General features: G+C 39.8%; 2 protein-coding genes across 7 annotated transcripts in view; one reads left to right on the top strand and one right to left on the bottom strand.

Moving 5' to 3' along the window:
• Window positions 1-9,848, top strand: part of Pcmt1 (protein-L-isoaspartate (D-aspartate) O-methyltransferase) — a 58,853-nt gene extending 49,005 nt beyond the window's left edge. For 3 of the 6 annotated variants that reach the window (XM_074072381.1, XM_020176011.2, XM_074072379.1), the window contains exons 6-8: window positions 450-535; window positions 4,528-4,697; window positions 9,052-9,848. In XM_074072381.1, coding sequence (XP_073928482.1) covers window positions 450-535; window positions 4,528-4,697; window positions 9,052-9,064 — 269 coding nt within the window. In that variant the 3' untranslated portion in view covers window positions 9,065-9,848. Of the gene's footprint in view, window positions 1-449; window positions 536-1,326; window positions 1,495-4,527; window positions 4,745-9,051 lie in introns of those variants that run through there. The other 3 variants (XM_020176012.2, XM_074072371.1, XM_074072385.1) reach the window with 3 other exon arrangements.
• The window catches only part of Lrp11 (LDL receptor related protein 11), a 38,686-nt gene continuing 25,302 nt past the window's right edge, over window positions 9,145-22,528 (bottom strand). Inside the window, exons 6-7 of the mRNA XM_020175999.2 lie at window positions 19,339-19,434; window positions 9,145-14,418 (exon numbers count right to left, since the gene is read on the bottom strand). Of these exons, the coding sequence (XP_020031588.1) occupies window positions 14,264-14,418; window positions 19,339-19,434 (251 nt within the window). The 3' untranslated portion in view covers window positions 9,145-14,263. The remainder of the gene's footprint in view (window positions 14,419-19,338; window positions 19,435-22,528) is intronic.

Below are 22,528 nucleotides of genomic sequence, written 5' to 3'. Positions count from 1 at the left end.
TTGCCCATCCCTTATTTATTTATTTATTTTGCACTACAGGTAATGGAATCCAGGCCTTTGCACATGTGAGGCTAGTGGTTCCGCCATTGATCAGTGTCCCTACAACTGGTTCCCTTTAATAGAACTTCTTAATTTTCATGTGGTCACACTTGCCGTTTTTCTCCCCCAGTGCTTTGTGTCCTGATGGCTACCTGAAATCATAGGAATACATCCTCACATTATTTCTTTTTCATTTTATCTTTTCGTGTTTAGGTCTTCAGTGCTCCTGCCATTGATTGTTATGTATGTCTGAGGATAGACTTTTTCTCACACAAAACAAAATCTAGTTTTCCAATATCATTTATTTCAAAATAAAATCTACCTTTTCCCCACTTTCAACCTCTTATGCTATAATTTGCCATATTAGGTTTGGCCTGCACAGGTTTTGAAAGCATGGCTTTGTTTTTCAGTGGGTGACGGAAGAATGGGATATGCCGCCGAAGCCCCCTACGATGCTATCCATGTGGGAGCTGCAGCCCCAGTTGTGCCTCAGGCAGTGAGTTGCATCTTTTCTGTTTTTGCTTTATTCAACGAAAACTGAAGGATTCATATAGAAATGACTTCTGAATGATTTTCAGAATATACTTAGACTTTTATTTCATGCATTTTAGTTACTAGTAAGGTAGCACATCATTAACATGATCTATATGAGGCAGAAAAGAAAGTATGTGTCTCAGGAGGGAGAGAATTTGGCAGAGTGGTCAAAGAGACTATCTAGTGATGGAACTTGAGCTGAATCTTAAAAAATAGTAGGATTTACCTAGTTGGCAATGAGAAGGAAGGCTAGTTCCAGTATTGCATATTACATAGCCAAGGAAATGTTCAAGGACAGTGGTGATTTTTCATTTTAGTAAGATTTGAATAAGTTTATATCAGCCTTTAATAGTCTTTAGTTAAATTCACTGAAATGCTAGCTTTCTATTGCATTTGAGTTTTACCGAGGTCTTAACTACATACCTAGGGGCTAAAAGTTTTGTCGCTCTCAGTCTGGAAAGAGTTTTTTTTTGTGTGTGTGTGTGTGTGTGTGTGTTTGGCTTAGTGTAAGAAGATGAAAGTTGGAGAATTTGAACTGATTATTGATTACTGTTTACTGGCTGAATAACTTTGGGGAAAATCACTTATGTTCTCTGGCTTTCTTGGTTATCTATTAAGACTAAATGAGTGTTTTTAACATGTTTTAATTGAAATACTAACATGTAGAAAGTTGTATAAATCATAGATGAACAGCTCAATGAATTTTCACATATGAACACTGGAGCAGTGGGGTTTTTCTTTTTGTTTTTTGAGACAGGGTCTGGCTATGTTGCCCAGGATGGCCTCAAACTTAGTACCCTTCTACTTAAGTCCCCTCCCCCGCAAGTGCTGGGATTACAGGTAGGCACCACAACACCTGGCTCAGACCAATGGGTTTTTAACTGTTGTAAGATACTGGCCACGTAGAGTAACCAGTTACAATCTGAAGTAGAGCTGCGTTTGAGTGAAGGGATGGGTGCAGGCCTTATTTTCCCCATTAGGTCCCTGCACTGATCTTGAAGGAGATTTATTTAGCTCAATATGAATTCAGGTGTTATAGTAGCACTTACAAGCATTATAGGGGTCTATGTACACCGATTAAATTGGAAGAGAAATATGCTGTAGGGGCTTTTCATTTTGGAGATAGCAGAGAAAAGATGTTTCAGCTTCCTCTTGGGCGCCACCCCAAAACAACTAGAAAAACAGGAAACAGAAACAAAAGCTCCATACTCACTTAACTAGGTGATCAGACGTCTAGTCCTGATCATAGCCATGTGTGAAAGTAGAAAATGATGAATAGTAGCTGACTCAGGAGGAGCAGAAACCATGTGACTGCAGAGGGAGATATCATCACAACAGCGATTTGCACTGCAAACCCCGGAAAAGGCTTCAAGACCTGGGCTATCAAAGGTGAAGCATGAGTCTGCAAAGAAGGGTTGCTGCTAGAAACTCTGTATGAGAAACAACCCTCAGCCAAAACTGAAAAACGTAATTTATAGAAGATAATTCTAGACAAGACCTACAAGGTTGTCCAGTACAATGAATTTTTAAAGAGAGAAAGAACCACAATATCGTCACGAAATTTCAGGATGTTTGGGAAACAGGAAGTTGTAATAGTTAAGGATTGGTAATCAGAAAGGCATCAGACTGCTAAGATGGCAGCCTTAGAATCAGTAAGGCACAGGAGCAAATTTTGGAGGAGGCGCTCCATCAGAGTTAAGAGGAGAAAATGATTTCCACCCTTGAATTCTCCATGAACTCACATCACCAAAGGAATAGAATAAGAATAGTTTTAGGTTTGGAAATTGCATTCTCTCTCATATCTTATGAACTGTTCCACAAAATGCTTTGGGGAGGTATTGCTTTAATAATATCATCAAAAAATTGATGAAATGAGGAGAGATTGAGACAGGAAAGACCAAAGACAGAAAGTCATGGGGTTTAGGAGTCAGATATCTTGGTCGGAGAGAAGTGTAAGAGTTCCCAGGGTTATTGTAAAGGAAAGTCCCAGAATGAAACCTGTATGCTAGGCCTAGAAGGAATCCTGCAGAAAAGACAAAAAGAGCATTAAGGAGATAGGGTTAGCTATCTAACTAGTGTGAAAATTTCATTGAGAAGCTGTTGGAAGGTAGAAAGACAAGGAGACAGTTTCAAAGAAAATTAAACAGTTGAAAAGAAAAGTCTTCACTTGTAGCTGCAGTGGAAATAAACCTATTATACATAAGAAAAGAACAGTCATGGGCTATCTTTTGGCCCAACAGCAAATTGTATTTTACACAGTAATAACTGAAAAATGGTTTTAATAAAGTTTTGACTGTTGGATTAGGGAATGGAAGTAGACTGTATATTTAAAAGTTCAATCTTTATCTAATATATAATTTGAAATATAAAAGTAATAGAAGACACAGCTAAAAGGATTTAAAATGACTAAATTTAGGAAGCAAGGTTGGGGTTGGGAAGACATCTATTGTTTTTCATTATAAGCCTTAAAATTCAGAAAAACAACTCAAAGAATACTTATAAGTATTATTCTAATAAAAATTAAAATGGAAAAAATAAGAGAATTGCTGACCAAATTTTAATTGAGGGCACCCTTCCCTAGGGTAGTAATACCCAAAATCAGGTTTCTTCTTTTTTTTGAATAGTGGCAATCTGTAAGGTTATATTCAAATGGTATCATATTTAAACATTTCTAACTGGAGAGGCTTTCACTGAGTAGTCTTGGTTCTTCATTGATAGGGATGTCTTCATTCTAATGCTATAGAACTCCAACATAACTTCCCTCCTCTTGGTGCCAGTAGTCCTAAATTCAGTCATGTAATTAAGGTTCCCTTATCTTTGCTTCAGTCATGTCCTAGATTCAACAATAATAGGATAGTGATTTCCTGCCTGTTTTCTACACTTTCTCTCCTCGCCCCCCTCCACTTCCCTTCCAACCCAAAAAGATCCACAGGCTTTAGAATTCTCTGCTTTGCCTTTGACGTTCCCACTACATCATGTGGTTCAGTTCAAGCATGTTGAGCCCTGTAGTTGTGACAGGTACTGTGTTAAGTGCTAGGGCACAAAGATGAATAAGGCACAGTCCCTGTTCTCAAGGAGCTTGTAGGGGAGGCTGAGAGGTAAATGAGTAAGTGGACAGTTGAGTACAACACTCAAAGTATGTACAGTTGGCTGTCTTCCCTTCCTCCAATCCAACCAATCAAGAAGTATTATTAAAATCATTTTCATTTATGACCTTGGCCCTTACTATTATTATTATTATTATTTGGTGGTACTGGGGTTTAACTCAGGTCCTCATGCTTGCCAAGCAGGCTCTCTACCACTTGAGCCACTCCGCCAGCCCTTCAGTTATGACATTGTAAATATAATTTGGTCCACTGTTAGCATAGCCATAGTTCCCATATCACCTCATCTTCAGGTCCAGGGCCCAGTGGAGCACCAGCTTCTTGCCCCAAAGCACCACAACAGCAGTAGAGTCTGAACCAGGTTCTGCATTCTTGTAGTCAACCAACGGTGGATAGAAAATATTCAGGGGGAGAAATCCAGAAAGATGGAAAAGGTAAAACTTTAGCAAGTACCTGGCCCTGAGTTCAAACCCTAGGACCACAAAAAGCAAAACTTAAATTTGCTGTCCACCAAGTATTGTACTGAATCCATGTAAATGAAGTGATGCAGAAACCTTATATTAGATATATCAAGTAATCCAGAGATGATTTAAAGTGTACAGGAGGATGTGTGTGGGTTATATGCAAATATTATACCATTTTATATAAGGGACTGGAGCTACTGGATTTTGGTATCCTTGAAGGGTCCTGGAACCAATCCCCCAAGGATACTGAGAAGTGATGAAATAAAGTATATTTTTGGCTTCTGCCAATGGACACTGAATATTGTTTACAGTGATGTCAGCTATTATTGTAAAATCTGTAACTTGGTGTGTATTTTTGTTTTGCTTTGCTTTCTTTCTTTCTTTAGCTAATAGACCAGTTAAAGCCTGGCGGAAGATTGATATTGCCAGTTGGTCCTGCTGGTGGAAACCAAATGTTGGAGCAGTATGACAAGCTACAAGATGGCAGCGTCAAAATGAAGCCTCTGATGGGGGTGATATATGTGCCTTTAACAGATAAAGAAAAGCAGTGGTCCAGGTGGAAGTGATTTTCTCTTCTGCTCTTTCTTCTTCCACACATGCAAGGTGAAAGGGTGTGGATTTTAAGACATTAGACTGCAAGGGCTGTTTTCTCATTGCCACCTTCATGCTACTCCATTAAAATACCAGAAATTCATTGCATTAAACTTGTGAAAAATTTTGCATGGTCTGCCCTTCTTTCAGTAACTCATCTTTGGGAAAGGGAGGGTGACACTGGGTTGTCATAAAGGTATTTTGTTTTGTTTTTAAGAGAGTTTCGGCTTTAGTTCAGTACTTTCTAAGTGCATTTTATTCATTATCAGCCGCTGTTTCAGCTGTCTAGGAATGGGACAAAGTCCTCTGTCTAGAAAAAAGTGCTGTCATTTCCTGCCTTTTTCTTTCTGTTGTACTGTTGTTATAAGAAGAAAAAAAGGGAAAGACACAGTTGTCTGTTTTCAAAACCCTGAGTCTCAGAGAGGACATTCTACCTTTTGTCTTGATTTCTTTCTTTAGTCGGTTCATAGCTGTTCCACATTTTAGAGCCACAATGAGGAGTCAGCTTCTCACTACTCTGTAGACTAGGCCAGCGATTTTAAGCTGTTCAAGCTGAGTTCCTGGGGAGGGGGGGATTTGACAAGCTGCGCAGTGAATACCTGGGTCTCACAACCACAGCAGCTTGTAGCATCGGCTTCACATCGTCTTCACATCGTCTTCACGTGGCTCACTGTAAATGTAAATGTCCGATTTTGTCAGTGCCGCAAGCATAATCTGAATTTTGTTTGAAGCCGAAAGTTCTCTCTCTCAATGAGAGGAAGTGAGACGAGCACATAGGCATGCCATTAGCTATGACTACTTGAAATTGAAATCTATTTTTAGTTGCCAAGAAGATTCTTATTTTATGATAATTATTTTCTTAGTAAGTAAATTGTGATTATAAGTCCACTTGTTCTGTATAAAGAGGAAAAGTACTGGGGTTTGAACTCAGGGCCTGTGCTTGCTAGATAAGCCATGTGCCACTTGAGCCATGCCTCTAGCTTTTTTGTGTTTTAGTTTCTTTTTCAGAAAGGGTTTCATGCTTTTTGCCAGGGCTGGCTTCAGAGCATGATCCTTCTATAGCCACCTCACATATAGCTGGATTGCAGGTGTGAGCCACCACACCCATCTTATTTTTTAAGATAGGGTCTCACTAACTTGCCTGAGCTAACCTTGAACTGTGATCCTTCCATCTCCACCTCCTGTGTAGTTGGGATGGTACTTTTAATCACCAAAATGATAATGAACCTAATTCAGTTTGTTCAAAACAGTGTTTTACCTTTTGTTTTGTTGGGCTTTTTGACACAGGGACTCACTATAGTAGCCCAGGCTGGCCTTGAACTTGTGATCCTCCTGCCTCAGCCTCCTAAGTGCTGGGATTACAGGTGTTTGCACCATGCTTAGCAATGTTTTACTTTTAACTAAATTCAGGTTGGCCTTTTTTAAGATCTCTTACTAGGAATTTAGGAATTGTGTTTTACTCTTCATCTAGTGTGATTATAGCTATTTTCTTTGAATTGTAGCCTGCAGTTCCACTACTTCTTAAAAATCATTGGTTTTCAGTTGGAATGAGATATAGTTGTAACCAACACTTACAACCTTCTTTCATTATATTTCTAGTATGCTTACAACTTTATATAACTATGATGAACATCGTTTGAAAGGGGCAAACATTTCACTGATATAACTGAAATTTGGTATCAAGAGTTAAGGCTAAAAATTCAGATTAAACTTAAAATGCTTCATTTTATACATGATAAATGTTAGCCTTGGACAGTCCTAGCTCTCATTTAATGTGAAGGAATACTGAAAGGTATTTGGTTTTTACTTGTTTTGGGCCTCACACTTGCTGGAGCCACTCTGCCAGCCTGGAATTTGGTTTTTATAACCAGGAGTGGATTCATTGTGACCCTCATGGAGCTGACGCTGCGAATCCTTGCTTGCTAAGGCCCTTCCTGGCCCTGACCCCAATTTTATGTGCATAGTCTTCATTTTTCTTCTTAAAGATACCCCTCTCCTCTCTCTAATTACATGAGCTTTAGGCCCTTCAAAATCTGTTAAAGCCAACCTGTTAGTGTTAAAATGTTGATTGATCATTGTTTTGATGGTACTGAGGATCAAACTCGTCTTCACACATGCTAGGCAAGTACTCTACCACTTAACTACACCCCTAGCCCTAGAATAATTTTTAAGTTTATGGGCAGTTTTTAAATGTTACTAAGCATTTAAACGTAGATCTGATTTTTTTTTGTCCTTCAAACTTAAAAATATTAATTTTGCATATTTACATCATTAGAAAACATTTCTGTAGTTATACTGGAATTCTAATTTTTCTCTGTTGTAGATGTCCTTTTTGTTCAAATATACTTTTATACATCCATAGGTGTGGTTCTAATTGCAAAACTACTCAATTAATTGTAATTTGGAGGCTTAAAGAATATAATTAAAGGTGAAGCAAAAATCTACAAACTAAATTGATAAAAAATATCTGCTACATTTCTTTATAAAAAAAGTCCTAAAACATTACCGGGAAGTCTAATGTTGGCAAGGGTAGAACATTAACAGTTAACTTAATTTACTATTTCTATTTGTGTTCATACACTGCCAGGGTCCAGGCAGGAAGTGGAAGTATATACTCAGTAGGATTTTGAGGTGATATTAATGAAGGGACTATTCAGAGAAATATGGGACAGAAATGTGGGAGCCAATAAAAGATCTTGACATACCCAAGGACACAGAGTAACAGCAGGAAACTGACTGCTCTAGGCCTAATGAGGAAAGGGAAAGGCATAGTTAACTAGAGCCCATTGAGGGTAGGTACAGGCAGGGACAGGGGTGGCTCCTGACAGAAGCTATAGGAGATACAGTGATAGAGGGAGGTGGCCATGACCAGGTCTATAAATCTCAATGTTCTCTCCTCCCACCCTCCTCTCTCTTACCAAGACATCTTGGGGGCCAGACTTAACTGGAAGTCAGAGGAGTCCCCTATGACTGATGTGATCTGAAATCAGTTTCCACCCTACTCTCTCCCTTTTCCTCTATTAGATGCTCTGTTTCTTTTAAAATTTAGGTTTATAGGAGATTTTAGAGGTCATCTGGTTTTTGTTTGCTCCTTTTCTGTCCCTTTTAGGCCAATCTATGCTTAAACTTTTTTTTCACTATTTATGGAATTCCATTTTTAACAAGGGGAAATTGTTTGGTAATCCCTCTCCTTACCTATGACCCAGAAGCTCTTCATTTCAGTTACCTTTACCTTCAAATTTATTTTAACAACTTTTCGAAACACTTAATTCTAATTTTTTTTTTAAAGTGGTACTGGGGTTTGAATTCTGAGCCTCATGCTTGCTAGGTAGGCGCTCTACCACCCAAGCCACTCCATCTTCACTTTAATTCTTATTAGTGACAGTTTGATAGAGTAGTGCAGGGACTTCCTGATCTTTTCATCCAAAGTCATGAGTTATTACCATTTTTCTTCTCATGCCCTCTTTCTCTCTCTACATATATGTATATATATATATATATGTGATTTTTTTTTCCCTGAATCATTTGAGATTTAACTGCAGAGACCATCCTTATCCCTGAAGTACTTGAGTATTTAATGATGTTTTTGTCACTCAGATTATCCTCAAATATGAGGCTTGTAGGATTTCTGGTAGTTGTATTTTTTCACTTCTGACAGCTCTATTGAGGTAGGATTTATACGCCATGCGGTTTATTTTAGACTGCATTTTTATTCCTCCCTTCCTCTCACTGGCAGTTGCTGGCACAGTGCTGCACCTGGCTGAGCGAATGGTTTCTTTTGGAGCTGATAAAGCTGCCTTATGAAATCACCTGACAGGTATAACCTACCTACAGATGAGGCGTTTCCTCCCGAGGAGTTTGGGCTGAGATCCATCCATTCCACAATTGATAACAGACACTCTAAGCAAAAGACTACATTTTTTTGGTCCAGTTTTGTGAATATAACTCTAAAAAATCATTTGAACTCTGAATACTCAAATCATCATTTTACAATAAGTAGTATTAGCAAGATGATCCTAGATGTAGAAGTTATCATTTTTCTGAATTTTTTATCTTATAGGAAGAAAACTTATCTTTAGAATTAAAAAATAAAGACCACAGTCTCTTTAGGTTTCAACTTCATTTTGGAGTAGCATGAAAGATGCTTGGAATTTTTGCTTTGACTTTGGAATTATTTGTGCTTTTATTTCTCTTCATGTATTGCTTGGGGAATCAGAGCATTTTTACTGACTTAAGTATTATATCTAAACTATTGGAAAGCCAAATTTTATGGTATGCAACTTCTACTGACATTTTTCTTTCTTTTTTTTTCCCCCCAGGGATGAATTGTAAAAGCAACATCAGCTTGACCAGTCTATACTATTACAGTGGATTGCTCATCTCAGTCCTTAAAGCTTTTTGAAAACCAACAGCATCACAGCTTGTATTGGACTTTGTTACACTATTATTTTCAGCATGAAATGTGTGGTTTTGTAGGTTTTTCTAATTCTTCAAAGAGGCACAGAACCAAATTAGTAGGACACAAAGTCTAACTTTGTGAGTTATTACTTTAACATGCCCACATTTTACTTTAATATATTAAAAAAGAAGGGGTTCTGCACAATGGAAAACTTAAGTTTGTGAATTGATTTTGAGGAGTGGTTTTTCTTGTCTTGGACATTTAATTCTGTTCCACTATTAATTTATCAGATTTCTTTTGTACATCAGATAACACCACCATCCACAAGTTAAGGTTCTTGATATTTGGATGTCTGTTAGATGCTACTAAGAAAATAGAGATGAGCTTTCTTTTTAAAGCTTTCGATGTGGTGTCATAGAATAGCATGTTATAGATACAATCAGCTGCTTTGTTACCTTAAAACTAGGCTTTGTAAATATTCAAACTCAAAAGATGGCAGGTGATGTCCTTGAAACACTCAACTGTTCAGATTGGACGTAACTGACAGTTTTTTCTTTCTAAAAATGACAGGAGACTTGTAGCTCATATTGTTTTTTCTGTTTCTAGCTGGCTGCCGATGATGTATGTGAATCTAACATTGCTGTGTAGGCTGTGTGCTAGTTTCTGCACAGTTTATGCAGCGCTGCTTTGCCAAATAAAGTAAAAGCGAAAGAGGTATTGGTGGTGTTTGAATCTAGGAGGAAGAGCAGCACATCCACCATATCCAGAATGCTGACTCAGATCACAGAGGAAATGTTATTTCTCTAATGCTCCATTTTGTGAAATTGGAGTAGGTAAATGGCATTAGTGCGTCGACAAATCGTCAAATGTGACATTTCTTCAGGGCTGAGACTACTCGCCATTTATCTCTGCTACTTATCCCAGGGCTTGTCCTTGGTATCTGTACAATAAATGCCAAACAGGTGGGAGGGTTAGTGAACTGACTTACTGTCCAGGAAGAACATAGCTAAGAACAAACATCCTGAAACCCCTCTCGCCTGTAAATGGATCTGTTAATATAATGACTGTAAGAAGGTAATGACACTTAGGGATCTTGTTTCAGTGTTGTGGTTTTATACATTTCATAAGAAGACTCTAGTTTTTCTAAAGGTTCTAGAGGTTGAGGAAATAGTCCAAGCTCTCCCTGAGCCGAATGAGCACTCTCAGCAACGCTCTTCTCTCATGTGCATAATTCTGACAAAGAGATGCTCACTTAGCATGTGAGAAACCCCTCCCACTCTTAAAAAGTCTTAACTGTTATTTTGTATTAAAAAGTTGTTTTTGAGAAGATTCCTAAGTTTAGAAATAACTTTATGAAAAGATCTTTAAGCTGAATAGTAAGTTGATATCTTTCCAATGTGCAGTGCTATGTTGTATAAGATTTTAAAAACTGGTATGATTTGAGAATTAAAATAAGTAGGAATGAAAACATTCTTAGACCTAAATAAAGCAAATGTAGGAGAAGGCTCAGTTTTAACCACTCCATCCATTCCTAAAAACTCCTAGCTTTAGGGTGCTTAACCTTATGTTCATCGTGGTGGTTTCATGTTTGGCCAACAGTGTAGCTATAATTTAAATTCCCTCTATCTATACTATAATTCAGTAGGGCTAAAGAGCTGGGGAAATGGAGCCAGGAACAAAGAACTTCCTGACAGGTGTTTGATGAAAAGGCCAGCCAAGCTGGGCACAGTGGCTCAGGCCTGTAATCCTAGCTACTCAGGAGGCAGAGATCAGGAGGATCACAGTTCAAAGCCAGCTCCAGACAAATAGTTCTCCAGACCCTATCTCAAAAATATCCATCACAAAACAAAAAGGGGGGGTGGGGAGTGGCTCAAGTAGTAGAAGCATCTGCCTAGAAAGCATCAGGCCCTGAGTTCAAACCCCAGTGCCACAAAAAAAGAAAAAGCCAGCTACATGAGGACAGTTTTCACCAGCAAACTAAGCCATTTCCTCTTTGTATTCAGCTTGAGCATTCTTTGTTAGAAATTCTCATTTGATTTCCATACAAAAAGATGTAGAAAACCTGGAGTCAGAAAACAAATGATTAGAGTTGCTCTGCTAGGAAGAAAGTAGTATAATCTCTAAAGAAATAAAACCAAACTCTGAAATTGTTTGGGGATGATATAAATTAACAGAAGCCCAGGCTTAGATGCTTATATTACGGAGGATACTGAGGGAACATCTAAAGGTAAGGGATGCTTGTGTTCCAGGGCATATACTGCTGTGTAGAATGTTCACACAGGAGAAACTCAGTTAAAAGTCAGACGGGCTGCCGTGAACAGCCAAACTGAGGAGGCCCACTTGGAATGTCACCCCTGTGTTTGGGTTGAAGGAAGACACAGTACAGAGCAGCCATCAGTGACTAAAAGGAGGTGTTGAGAAGTGCAATGGGGAATCGTGGTGCCGAATCATGTTTTGAAAAAGTCACTACGAGAAAGATGAAAAAAAATTTGCCTGTGGAATAGACCGTATTTGGTTCTCGGGTGACATGGAACGTTAAAATGCTGTGGAAGGCTGGAAGAGTAGCTGATGTCAACTCGTTCAGGATGAAAGTTTTCAGAAAGATGGTTTTGGTGGGCCTTTCCTTAGGAACAGGTGTGAAACACAGAACATGTTTCACATGTGGACACCTTTCCCTTTTAGTAACGTTTTTGAGTTGTCTTAGATGTGGAACTTCTTCAATCAGATGATCCCAGGTAAGATGACTCTTTAAAAGTCCTACTCAACTCCAGAAGGTGATACATACCTGCAACCCCAGCATTTAAGAGGCTGGAAAGTCTCATTTGGTCCATCTGATAATTTAAATACTTTGTAGATCTTGATCCTTTTCCCTTCCAGTACACTTAATTTTAATTTTTTTTTATGGTATTGGGGATTGAACCCAGGGTTTCATGCTTTCTAGGCAAGTGATCTACCACTTGAGCTATGCCCCAGCCCTTTTGTTTTCATTTTGTTTTGATGTAGGATCTCACTAACTTTGCTGGTGCTGGTCTTGAACTCACAACTAGCCTGAGATTACAAGCATGCATCACCATGCCCAGCTCCAGTATACTTTACGTAGCCTTGGGCAAGTCACTTCTCCAATCTTCAGTTTCCCCCTTTGTAAAACAGGATTGGTATAATTAAGCCAACATAATACATTAAAAGATTTTTTAAAAGGCATAAGAATAAAATACAATTTATTAAAGGACTTGTTTACATATATATGGACATCTTAAGTATTTCAACACCATAACAATACTAAATTGTATTAATTTAATATATAAAATATGTGCTGAAAGATGCATGCCTTATCAGATTTTATTTTATTGGATATGGCTATAGGTGACATCCTTCTGTATATTAAAAAAAAAAAAAGCATCACAGAATACAAACATCTTAAATTCATTCACTCAGTCCACTTCTCTTAAACTGCCAGTGAGAAATTTAAATCATTGCTCAATTCTAAGTATTCAACAAAAGCCTCGAGTTTCTCAGGAAACAAAAAATGATACTCGATTTGTTTTTCTAGAACTAACTTTCCATTTGTTAATGTATCTTTTTTTTTTGGAAGTAGGATTTATTAGAGAAAGCTACAGCTAGAGTAATGCAGCAGAGCCCAGAAACTGGTAGCTCTGTTAATGTATCTTGATAGGTTACATGACCCCATCAAAATTAAGCCCCTTGCTAAAGAAACCACCTACTTTAGTCTAAAAGCAAACCGTACTAGACTCTTGAGGGTTTTTAAAGTGCCTTAAAACATTTGCCATTTATGGGGAAAAAAGAAAAAACAACAAAACAGGAACATGATGAAGTGTAGATGAGCACCACACTGCACTCCTGCCAGTAGAATAAGCTGCCTTTAAATGCATACAAACTTAAAAGGAGACGCTATGCCAGTTTTATTTAAGGGTGAACTTGTGCAAAACTGCTTTATGTTCCGGAAATGCAGAAGTCTGACATTGGCTGATTGTACATTACATTTTAAAACAATGAGGGCAAGCTGAGGATGTAGCTCATTGGTAGAGCACTTGCCTAGCACGTGTAAGGCCCTGGTTCTCTCCAGCAGCACCACACAACAAAACCCAAATCATTCCACTAGGTCACATGACCTGCCAATCCTTAGGTGACATTTTTACAAAAGCTGTACCCAGAAATCCACTCAGTGTTCTGCTCTAGAATCTGCATTTTTCTCTTTCATTAACAAAGACTCATCTTGAGAACCACTGACTACATGCACAAGTTGTGCTCTGTGCCAGGGAGCAGTGTTGAGCAGACAGAACAAAGTAGTAATTGTTTTCCTTGCATACTTACCCTGCACCTACATTTCTGCTAAAAATTCTGTCCTGCCAGGTTCTCTGCTTCCACTTTGGTTTCCTATCCCACTCCATAGCCATCTTAGAGCTCTTCCTAATCCAAAATCAGGTTAGGAAGGGAAGTTTCCTGCAAAGATCAGTGTAAGGTGGCAGCCACCAGCCAGCATGAGAAGCACTGGGAAGCACTCACATTCTTCTCCTGAGGGTTCTCTGACCTGTCCATAAGGTTATAACATACATACCTCCCACAGGTAACTTATTCAAAGCACACTCACTCGAGATCCACAGGGGAAAGGAAAAGGAGAGCACTGGAACTTAAAACAGGAGAAGATGGCCACAGAACATGGGGCAGCTGCATCTAATGCTGCCAGGGTTGTCAGGGTTACCAGGGCCCATGAAGCACTGTCTCCCGAGGTGGTTCCTTGAGATACTGACTTCGGCTTCGGTAAACTACAAATTTCTGCTTCCACAGACAGGTTAGTAAATCAGAATAGTAAAAGTTGTGTGTATGTGTGTGGTTTTTTTTTTTTTTTTTTTTTTTTGGTGCTCCTGGAGTTTGAGCTCAAGACCTCACGTTTACTAGGTGGGCACTCTGCCACTTGAGCCACGTAAAAGTCTTTTAATTACATGAATTTCTAAATTTCAAACATTTTACCTGCTTCCTAAAGAAAATCTACAATGAATAAAGGTTTGTGATTTACAGAATCTTCTAGCCTAATTAAAAACAGATTGTAAATAAGAACCTAACATAATAAATTGTAAGTGAAACGGCTCTCGCCTACAGCTGAATTATATTCATTACAGATACATCCCATTTATAAGGTAGTCAGATTCCTCAGATGTAATGGGGCGAGCTTTCTTAAGTTTTTGTTTCACCAGTCGTAGTCGGCAAGCAACCATGAGAAGCAGCAAAGCAGTGATGGCCAAACCCAATGCCAGGGGTAGCACTGCGCCTGTGACACATTCAAAACAAATAGGGTAGGTCAGTCAGTGACTAGCAGCAATGACAGCTCTGCTTCCTACATGATGAGCACTTTGCATGCACTATTTTAGTTAATCAAATCGGTTCCAGGGTTACCATCATTTTACAGATTAAGGTGCAGAGAGATTAAGTAACGTGCCTAAGAGTGCCTGGCTGTATACCTGTAAGTTTAGTCTCAAACCCAGATCTCCTGAAAACCAAATCTGTACCAACTTCCTACAAAATGTGCATGGTGCTAGTGGGGACAAACATTGCAGTAAGATCACCCTCACATCCAACTGTAATAAACACTGGACCACAGGAAATTTTTTTCATTGTAGTCATAGATTGTGTTTATGGATTCATACATGGTCGTTTTCCAGTATGGACTAACTCCTGATTTCTGGTTCTGGTTAAGGCTTAAGATACTTAGTTCCTTTCCTAATTCCAGGACTCTTCCAGGTGTCCAGCCAGTAGAAACTTTCTTGGAAACTAACCTCAAAATATACTGGCGTGGGCTGGGACACTGGCTTACGTGGGAGAATACCTGCCTAACAAGTTTAAGGCCCTGAGTTTCAAACCCCAGCACCATCAAGAATAATTAATTTATTATGAAGTTATACTAATAAAAATTAATTAGAAATATGCTGGTGTGACTTTGGCCGTGGGTAGGTAGTTCTTCCTGTGGGGCTGATCCAAGACACCAGACCAGAAGCAACTTTTAGAGTCTGAAGGGGGCATGGATGCCAGATCCGTCTTCCAACCAAGCTCAGCAGGCTCTATTCTTAGTCTATCTACTCTTAGTCGACCAGATTTGGGATGAGATACTGGAACTATTTCTAGCTATACTGACTTGCAGCTGGTGAAAATGGAGGAGCAAATGTCTCCATTGTGTAAGCTGATTGTATAACATTTTCTTTCATTCATTTATTTATTCATTCTGCATTAATTAATAGCTTTCCATGTACCAGACACTGAGGTTAAATCCTAGTAATCAAAGACACTAAGCAATTTTTGTCAATTAAAAAAGAAATAAAAATACCCCCCCAACAGATAAGCTAATGCTAAGAGTACCAGTATTAGAACTCGTCATTGAATTCTCACCACTACCACAGGAGTGGATATATATTATTGTACCCATTTGACAAACTGAGGGAACTAAGGCAACAAGAATTCTAAGTTACAGAGATAGGATACCACCAGAAGGACGGCTCCAGAGCCTGTGGTTTTAGCCAGTATGGTACCTACTCCAAAAGTGAAAGGCATTTCTGAAAGACTTTAAGTCTGGATAAATAGACATTTAAATGAAAAGCTACAGTGAAGATTAAAGTTACCATGACAGAACCGCACAAGCAGTACAGATGTGAAGGGAGTGGTCCATGTGTCTGGTCAGTAGGGTTTTCGCTGCAGTGATTTCGATGTTATGTTGGGGTTCATTTGGGGTGGATCAGTTTACTCTTTTACATTTTCAGATTAAGATGCTTATAAATAGTTCAGGTGAAATGTTCTCTTAGCATCTTGCATTATCTGGGTCAATTTGTGTGGTGGCCTCTAGCATAAAGGTGGTAGCTGTGGCCATGAAAGTGTGTGAAGCTGCCAGAGACAAAGAAAGAAAGGAGGGCCAGGAGCATGGTCTTGGGAAAGGCCAACATCCTGAGGGCACACAAAAGAAGACGCCCCCAAAGAAGCAGAAGACAGATTAGAGAAGTAGTGCGGCTTGGGAGTGGAGGGGAAGCACAGTCCACAAAGAAAGGCTCAGTTGAATAAAATGCTACAGAGAGGTGAAGGCACGAGGCCTAGGGAATCCACTGGATTTAGGACAATGAAGACTGAGGGCCACAGTTTTATACTGAGAGAGATCTGAATATGTTTGTAGCTGTTGAGTGAATGAGTCAGTGGGGAAACTGAGAAGCACTGGAAACTTATTAGATGATAGGGAAACTGAGAAACAAGAGGACACATCAAGATCCAGGAGTGACGGCCTTAGAGAGACGGGACACCTCTTTATCCAGTGCTGGAGGAAAGGGGAGGGTGGTGCAAACAGAATAGTTGGTGGGTAGCCAAACAAGTTCCCTCCACACAGCCTTGATTTTCTGGCCTAAAACAGCCCAGGTAGAGCTGGCCTCTTGACGTGAGGATCTGGAACTGATTTCACACTGAGGACTTTTCAACCTCGGGGCAGCTTCAGAAACCCAGGTAAACCTGAAGATTCTCAAGGACAGGGGATGTGAAAGTCGCTTTAGTTACAGGGTATCACATTTTGGGGTGAGACCAATGCTCCCCTAGAGTATTGCAAAAGAAAAATCTGAGCTAAACCCCCAGCATGGAATCTGACTTCAGATGTCTCACATACTCAGCCCTCAAGAGGGTCCAGAACTATTGCCTCCCTTCCATGCCTAGCGTTTGGGGCTTTTATAGCCACTACTGCCTCCTCATGGCCACCCTGATGGAAGAAGTTTTGAAAGGGCTGAGTGGCTTGAAGGTGTTAGTTTTCCTCTGTCTTACTGAATGGGCTACATGAGCTGGATGTATAACAAAGGAACAAGACCAGAAAAGGAGACTTTGGTCTATTCCCACAGAAACCGCAGGATCCCCAAACCATTTCTTACAAACTGGAATACAACACCCAGCTCCAGTTATGCCTGGTGGGGGAAGGAAAATGACAAAGAGGATTCCAGTCCTCAAAATGTGTCTGACTTGCTTAAAGACGAGGACCAGTGTTTGGGCTAAAGGGGAAGCAAGCTGCAGGCAAATATCCAAACCCCACAGGGGCTCAGACTTAGCTATGGTAACAAAACACAGACAAAGAAAGAAAATGTTCTATTTGCCAAATCAGATACGAGGTTGCTGAACTGTCAAACCTGACCCCTGTTTGGCACCTCTGTGACAAAGAAAATGAAATCTCCCATAAAGCAGTATTTACCAGACATCAGAACTTATTGGTACTTTTAAGTACTTAGTTGGCATAGTTTCTTCAATACTTTTAGTTTAGAATTTGAGATTAAAAACTTTCTAACCCCTTCTAAAAAACATTATGATATAATTCTCAGGAAGCTAAGGTGAAGAATTATGTATTCTGTTCATATGATTGGAGGTGACATCAAAATATCTAACAACTAGAATGGACACCAGCCAATTACAACTGGGTCTCTGGATACATCTGGTGTGAGGGCAAGAGGGAGGCTGGTATTAACAGGCCTGTGCCATTATGCCCAACGCTGCTTTTTTTAAATTAGCATAGATTAGTTGTACAGTAGGGATTCATTGTGACATTTACAAACGTGATTACCAGGTATCTTAATTAGATTCACCCACTCCATCATTTTCCCTACTGCTTTTGTTCTTAATGAAACTGGTACCATCTGTGCGCTCACAGAGAATTTCCAGTGCCATTTTTAAGAACTAACCTAACTAGTGTCATGTTAACCAGAAAATCCATGGGGTGAATTCCTTTCTGAGACAAACTATTTTTTTTATTAACCAAGTTAACTTACCTAGTTTTCAAAAAGCAGCTGTGTTTCTATAAGTACTGTGTAATTTTCCATGCCAGACTTTTGGCTTTTTTCAAGCACTGCAATTTGGTATGGACAGTTGGAAACAATAATGTATTAGATTTAAGCGTTTCAGGACTGAACTCTCTTTCCTATTATTAATTTTTCCCTGTGCTATCATAAGTGCTTGCCAGCATTCAGTACTGTGCTGGTGCAGATGTAGGTTTACACACTCATTTTTAGCTTATTTCTTGTACCTTGCAACATGCTCTACAGTCAGTTCTTAGGAGTTTATTTTACAAACATGTACCTGTAAGGTTTATTAGCAATAATAAAGAAAATTCAGCATGTTTATGCCATAATTTTGTAGATGAAAAGAATCTGCTCAGCTCCATATTTCTATGAAAGACTTGCAATATTGGCAGTTTCAAGGAATACCTAAAAAGGAAACGTAAAACAAAAAAACAGAGGGAGGCTGGATTCTGTCTGGATGGTGCTAGGGGACAGAGAACCATTTATTCACATACCGCGAGACAGGCTATGTCCACCAGACCAGAGACTGGAATGAGGGAACCCAGGTGCTTGGCATCTGGATTGCCTCAGACCTTGATTATTTAATAATTATACTTTATATTGTCCAGATATTACAAAGGATTCTCAAGACAGCTTTCTCAGTGTTTAGATATATACTTTAAGAATTCTTTTTGTTCTCCTAAATCTCTTTCTACTGATTAGGACTACAGCTTGCTTTTCTGCAGGAATATGTCCATTGATTTCTTTCTTGTTAAAAACAACCAAAAGTATGGAATTATGGTATTCTTCTTCTACTTAGTAAATTTTTCCTCTGCTTCCTGTACCTCTTCCCCTTTCTACTGTCTTCTGTCTTTGTTCCTGGAATGCTGGGAGAGGGCACTAGATCTCTTCATCACTCTTTTTGCATCATAAATAACAGTAAGAGCCCTCATTATATACTTGGCTCACTACATGAACCAAGCAGTGCACTGAATGCCCTGGTGTAAGCATCCCATTAATTCTCCTAACAATCCCATAAAACAAAATTTTTACTATCTTCATCTCACCAACTGGGATCCAGAGAGATATGAACTTGGCCAAGGTCATGGAGTTTAGAGGTGGAGCCAGGATTTGAACTCTAGAGCCCATGTTCTTAACCTCTCTGCTACAAGTGTGACTGTTTCCACAGAATATCACACCTGGCAGGGTGTGTGAAAGAGCTGAGGAGTAAAGATGGTGTACTCCTACCAAGAATACCAAGATGCATTGTGACAGAGAAGACAGTTCTGGCCCATGGACCACTGCTCTGGCTGTGAACTCTAATGGCTCCAGTTGACATCCTCAGCTGGGGTACAAGTGGTCTGCAGATGTCTCTACTCTGCAAGGTGTTTCTAAGGTTGTGCACTTACCAGCTTCTGGGGCTGGATGGTCCCCTCTTCCTCGATCACTTTTGGTCTCAAAAATATAATTTTCCTCTTTTTTGTTCTTCCCTGAGGAACTACTGTCTGTGGAAAATAAATAGACATATGTTGACAGTATATTAGAAACTTCAAGAAATATTCAGGAAAATGCAGCTTTTTTAAAAGATGGGCTTAGAGAAAGTACTTGCAGGTTCTATGTCTTAAATAAACATAGCCCTGCATTTGCTACTAAAACTCCAGATCTAACTAATGCAACCAATGTAATAAAGCAGAGTACGTGGCTAGTACAAAGCCACCTCGACCAAGAAAGGGAGAGCAGCACTCTGTGCCTACTCTGTGCTACCGCTAGAGGAAGGGAGCCAAGGGCAGCCTGTGGACACCATGCATGGGAAGCAGAACTGCGCAAGAAAGGGGTTTCGTGTGTTTGTTTTTATTAATTAACAATGAGCACAGGTAAGGTATAAAACATGCTCTGGCACTTCTCACCACAACCCTCCTTAGCAGGTATTAATAGCTATGTTTTTTCTGTTAAGCTCAGGTGTAGGTTCCTGTCCAGGTTCACACCACTAGTAAGTGGGTCACAGGGCTGGGGTCAAGCTCAGGGATGTCTAGCTGCTTGTTGATGAGATATTTGTTTAACTCTTCTATTCAGGTGCTATATAAGGTGGAGGGAAACTATCCAGAAAGATCATGTCTTAGGATTTTTACCTCCAGGTCTGATGAACCCTGGCTGTGCTTTTCTGTTACTTCCCATTTAGCAACGGCACAGAATTTTTGTGTGGACTGCACTGGCGGGGCAGTACTGCTGAGTGGTGGAGTTACTCTCATGCTGTGATGTGATTTCAAGTGAGGTTTTTGAATACTATAATTAATTAGAAATGGTAATAAATTAGAAATGACCTTTCCACATGAGAAGGTCATTTTTTATTGAGAAGGTCCATTTTTATTGAGAAACAAAATTTTAGAGTTCCTTTTGCTTATCTGCTTATACATGCTTCTTTGCTTATATTCTGTTGTTCATAACAGAAATGTTCTGTTCATAACAGAACTCCTGCAATTGAAGTAAGACAGTATCAAGGTAGTATATAAAATTCTTTGGTAACATACTACTCAATCTTTGTGAATTTACTAAGTATCACAAAGTCAATTAGACAGTGAGCAACTGTAGTCAGTCAGGTCCCTAGAGGCAGAAAGGAATGAGTAAAATGGTTATTGCATGTTATCACTGTTAAACAGAAAGGTCTACAAGAACAATTCCTTCCCTATGGCTTTCTGAACACTCCTTCCACATAGCTGTCCATCCTGTCAGTCACACCATGCAGACCATTTCCTTTTTCATCTCTGAAATATCCCTGATGGTGGCCCCTCAGTCCTCAATGCCGGATCTTCAGCCCTCAGTTTTTTCATTTAGTCATGGGTAAAAGAAAGCTTTTTCATGGGTGAGCACTGGCTTTGGGTCCCCAGTGCTCCAAATTCTGTCTTTTTTTTTTTTTTTTTTTTTTGGTGGTACTGGGAGTTGAACTCAGGGCCTCAGGCTTGCAAGGCAGGTGCTCTATCACTTGAGCCAGGCTGCCAGCCCTCATTCTCCTTTCTGATCAGCTCTGTCTATGGTTTTCAAGTTCTCTTATCATCCTTTAGTCCCAATAAGTACCCTTCACTTTGGACAGCTAGGGTATCCTGGCTAGGTAATTTCATTCCCAACTCCATTTTCCTATGAAATTAATTAAAATATTTTTCCCTCTTACTCAATTCTTTCTCCCCATTCTCCAGAGTACAGCTGAATCTCTGAGCCCATCCTGTAGCCAGGGCTGACTTAGGCACAGTAGGCCTGGAGCCTGGGGCCTCACAAAAATATGTATTCAATTTCTTCTAAAATCACAAGACAACAACCTGTAATGGTAATGGTGAATAAATATGAGTTCAACCTGGGTTATACTTTATTCCAATACAGTCATAACACGTATTTCTTTAAGTTTGTTTTTAAGGAGGAAAGTGCAGAAGTGCTTGAGGGCAAAAGCATGGATGGCCTGTGAGGCCTCATGCAGCCCCACCTACAGTGAGCCCCACGTGCCAGGTGCTGCGGCCTCTTCCTCCTGAGCTTCTACCGGCCTCACAGGCAGGGATCTAGGGAGCTGTGACTGCTTCTTGTGTTTGTAGCTACAAGAAGGCCCTTGAGCACACGAGGCTGGCTGCCCAGCCACCGTCACCCTTTAGACTGCGTTAGATTGCTCAGTTACATCCTGGCCTCGTCATTTACTAGCTGTGTGGCCTCGTCTAAGTCCTTGGCTTCTCTGTGCCTCAGTATCTCCATCTATGAAATGGGGGCAATGATTTCTAATGTCATAGGGTTATTATTACTATTATTATTTTGGCAGTACTGGGATGTGAACTCAGTCTTCTGATTGCTAGGCAACCATCCCCCCACCTCACCCCACCCTAGCCCTTTCTGCTGTAATTATTTTTCACATAGGGCTTTCTCATGTTTTTGCCTGGGGCTGGCCTTGGACTGAAATCATTCAACCTATACCTTCCGTGTATCTGGAATTACAGAAGTGAACCACCATGCCCAGTTTATTTGTTGAGATGGGGAGAGTCTCACTAACTTTTTTGCCTGGGCTGGCCTTGAATGGTGTTCCTCCTGATCTACACCTCCCAAGTAGCTAGGGTAACAGACATGAGCCACTGTGCCCAGCCTGTCATTGGGCTATTATAAAGACCTAAGGAGCTCAGAGTAACAGGCATTTCATGCATGAAAATCATTACTATTTTTAATCAGAATATATTTCAACCAAACTTCCAGATTTGCAGAATATAGCCAGGACAGGTCACCAAGGATTCCTCCAGATATAAGGATTTTCTTATATTCTGCTTGATCCTGGAGCAAGGTAGTTCTGTGAGATTTTACTACGCTTCTAGTAGCCTAGGTAGCTACTCTGCGGGTATGAGCAGCTGTGGAACAGGAAGCACTACTCAATTTGGAGAAACAACAATGACCACAGAGCCTATATTTTACTACTTTTTCACTGTTGTAGACACACTAGAGTGGAATTTTTTGGCAGGAAATATTTGGAATCCTTCTTCAGGAATGTGGTAAGGAGTACAGCTGTGAATGTCATGGAGCTGGTGTTCATACTGAAACCCGAGTACGTCAGTACCAGTTTGAAGGCTCAATGCAAGC

The sequence above is a fragment of the Castor canadensis genome, chromosome 1 (assembly GCF_047511655.1).
Source record: "Castor canadensis chromosome 1, mCasCan1.hap1v2, whole genome shotgun sequence".
In the NCBI taxonomy this organism is placed as follows: domain Eukaryota; kingdom Metazoa; phylum Chordata; class Mammalia; order Rodentia; family Castoridae; genus Castor; species Castor canadensis.
The sequence above is the reverse complement of the archived record's forward strand: the minus strand, read 5'-3'. Positions and strand labels throughout refer to the sequence as shown.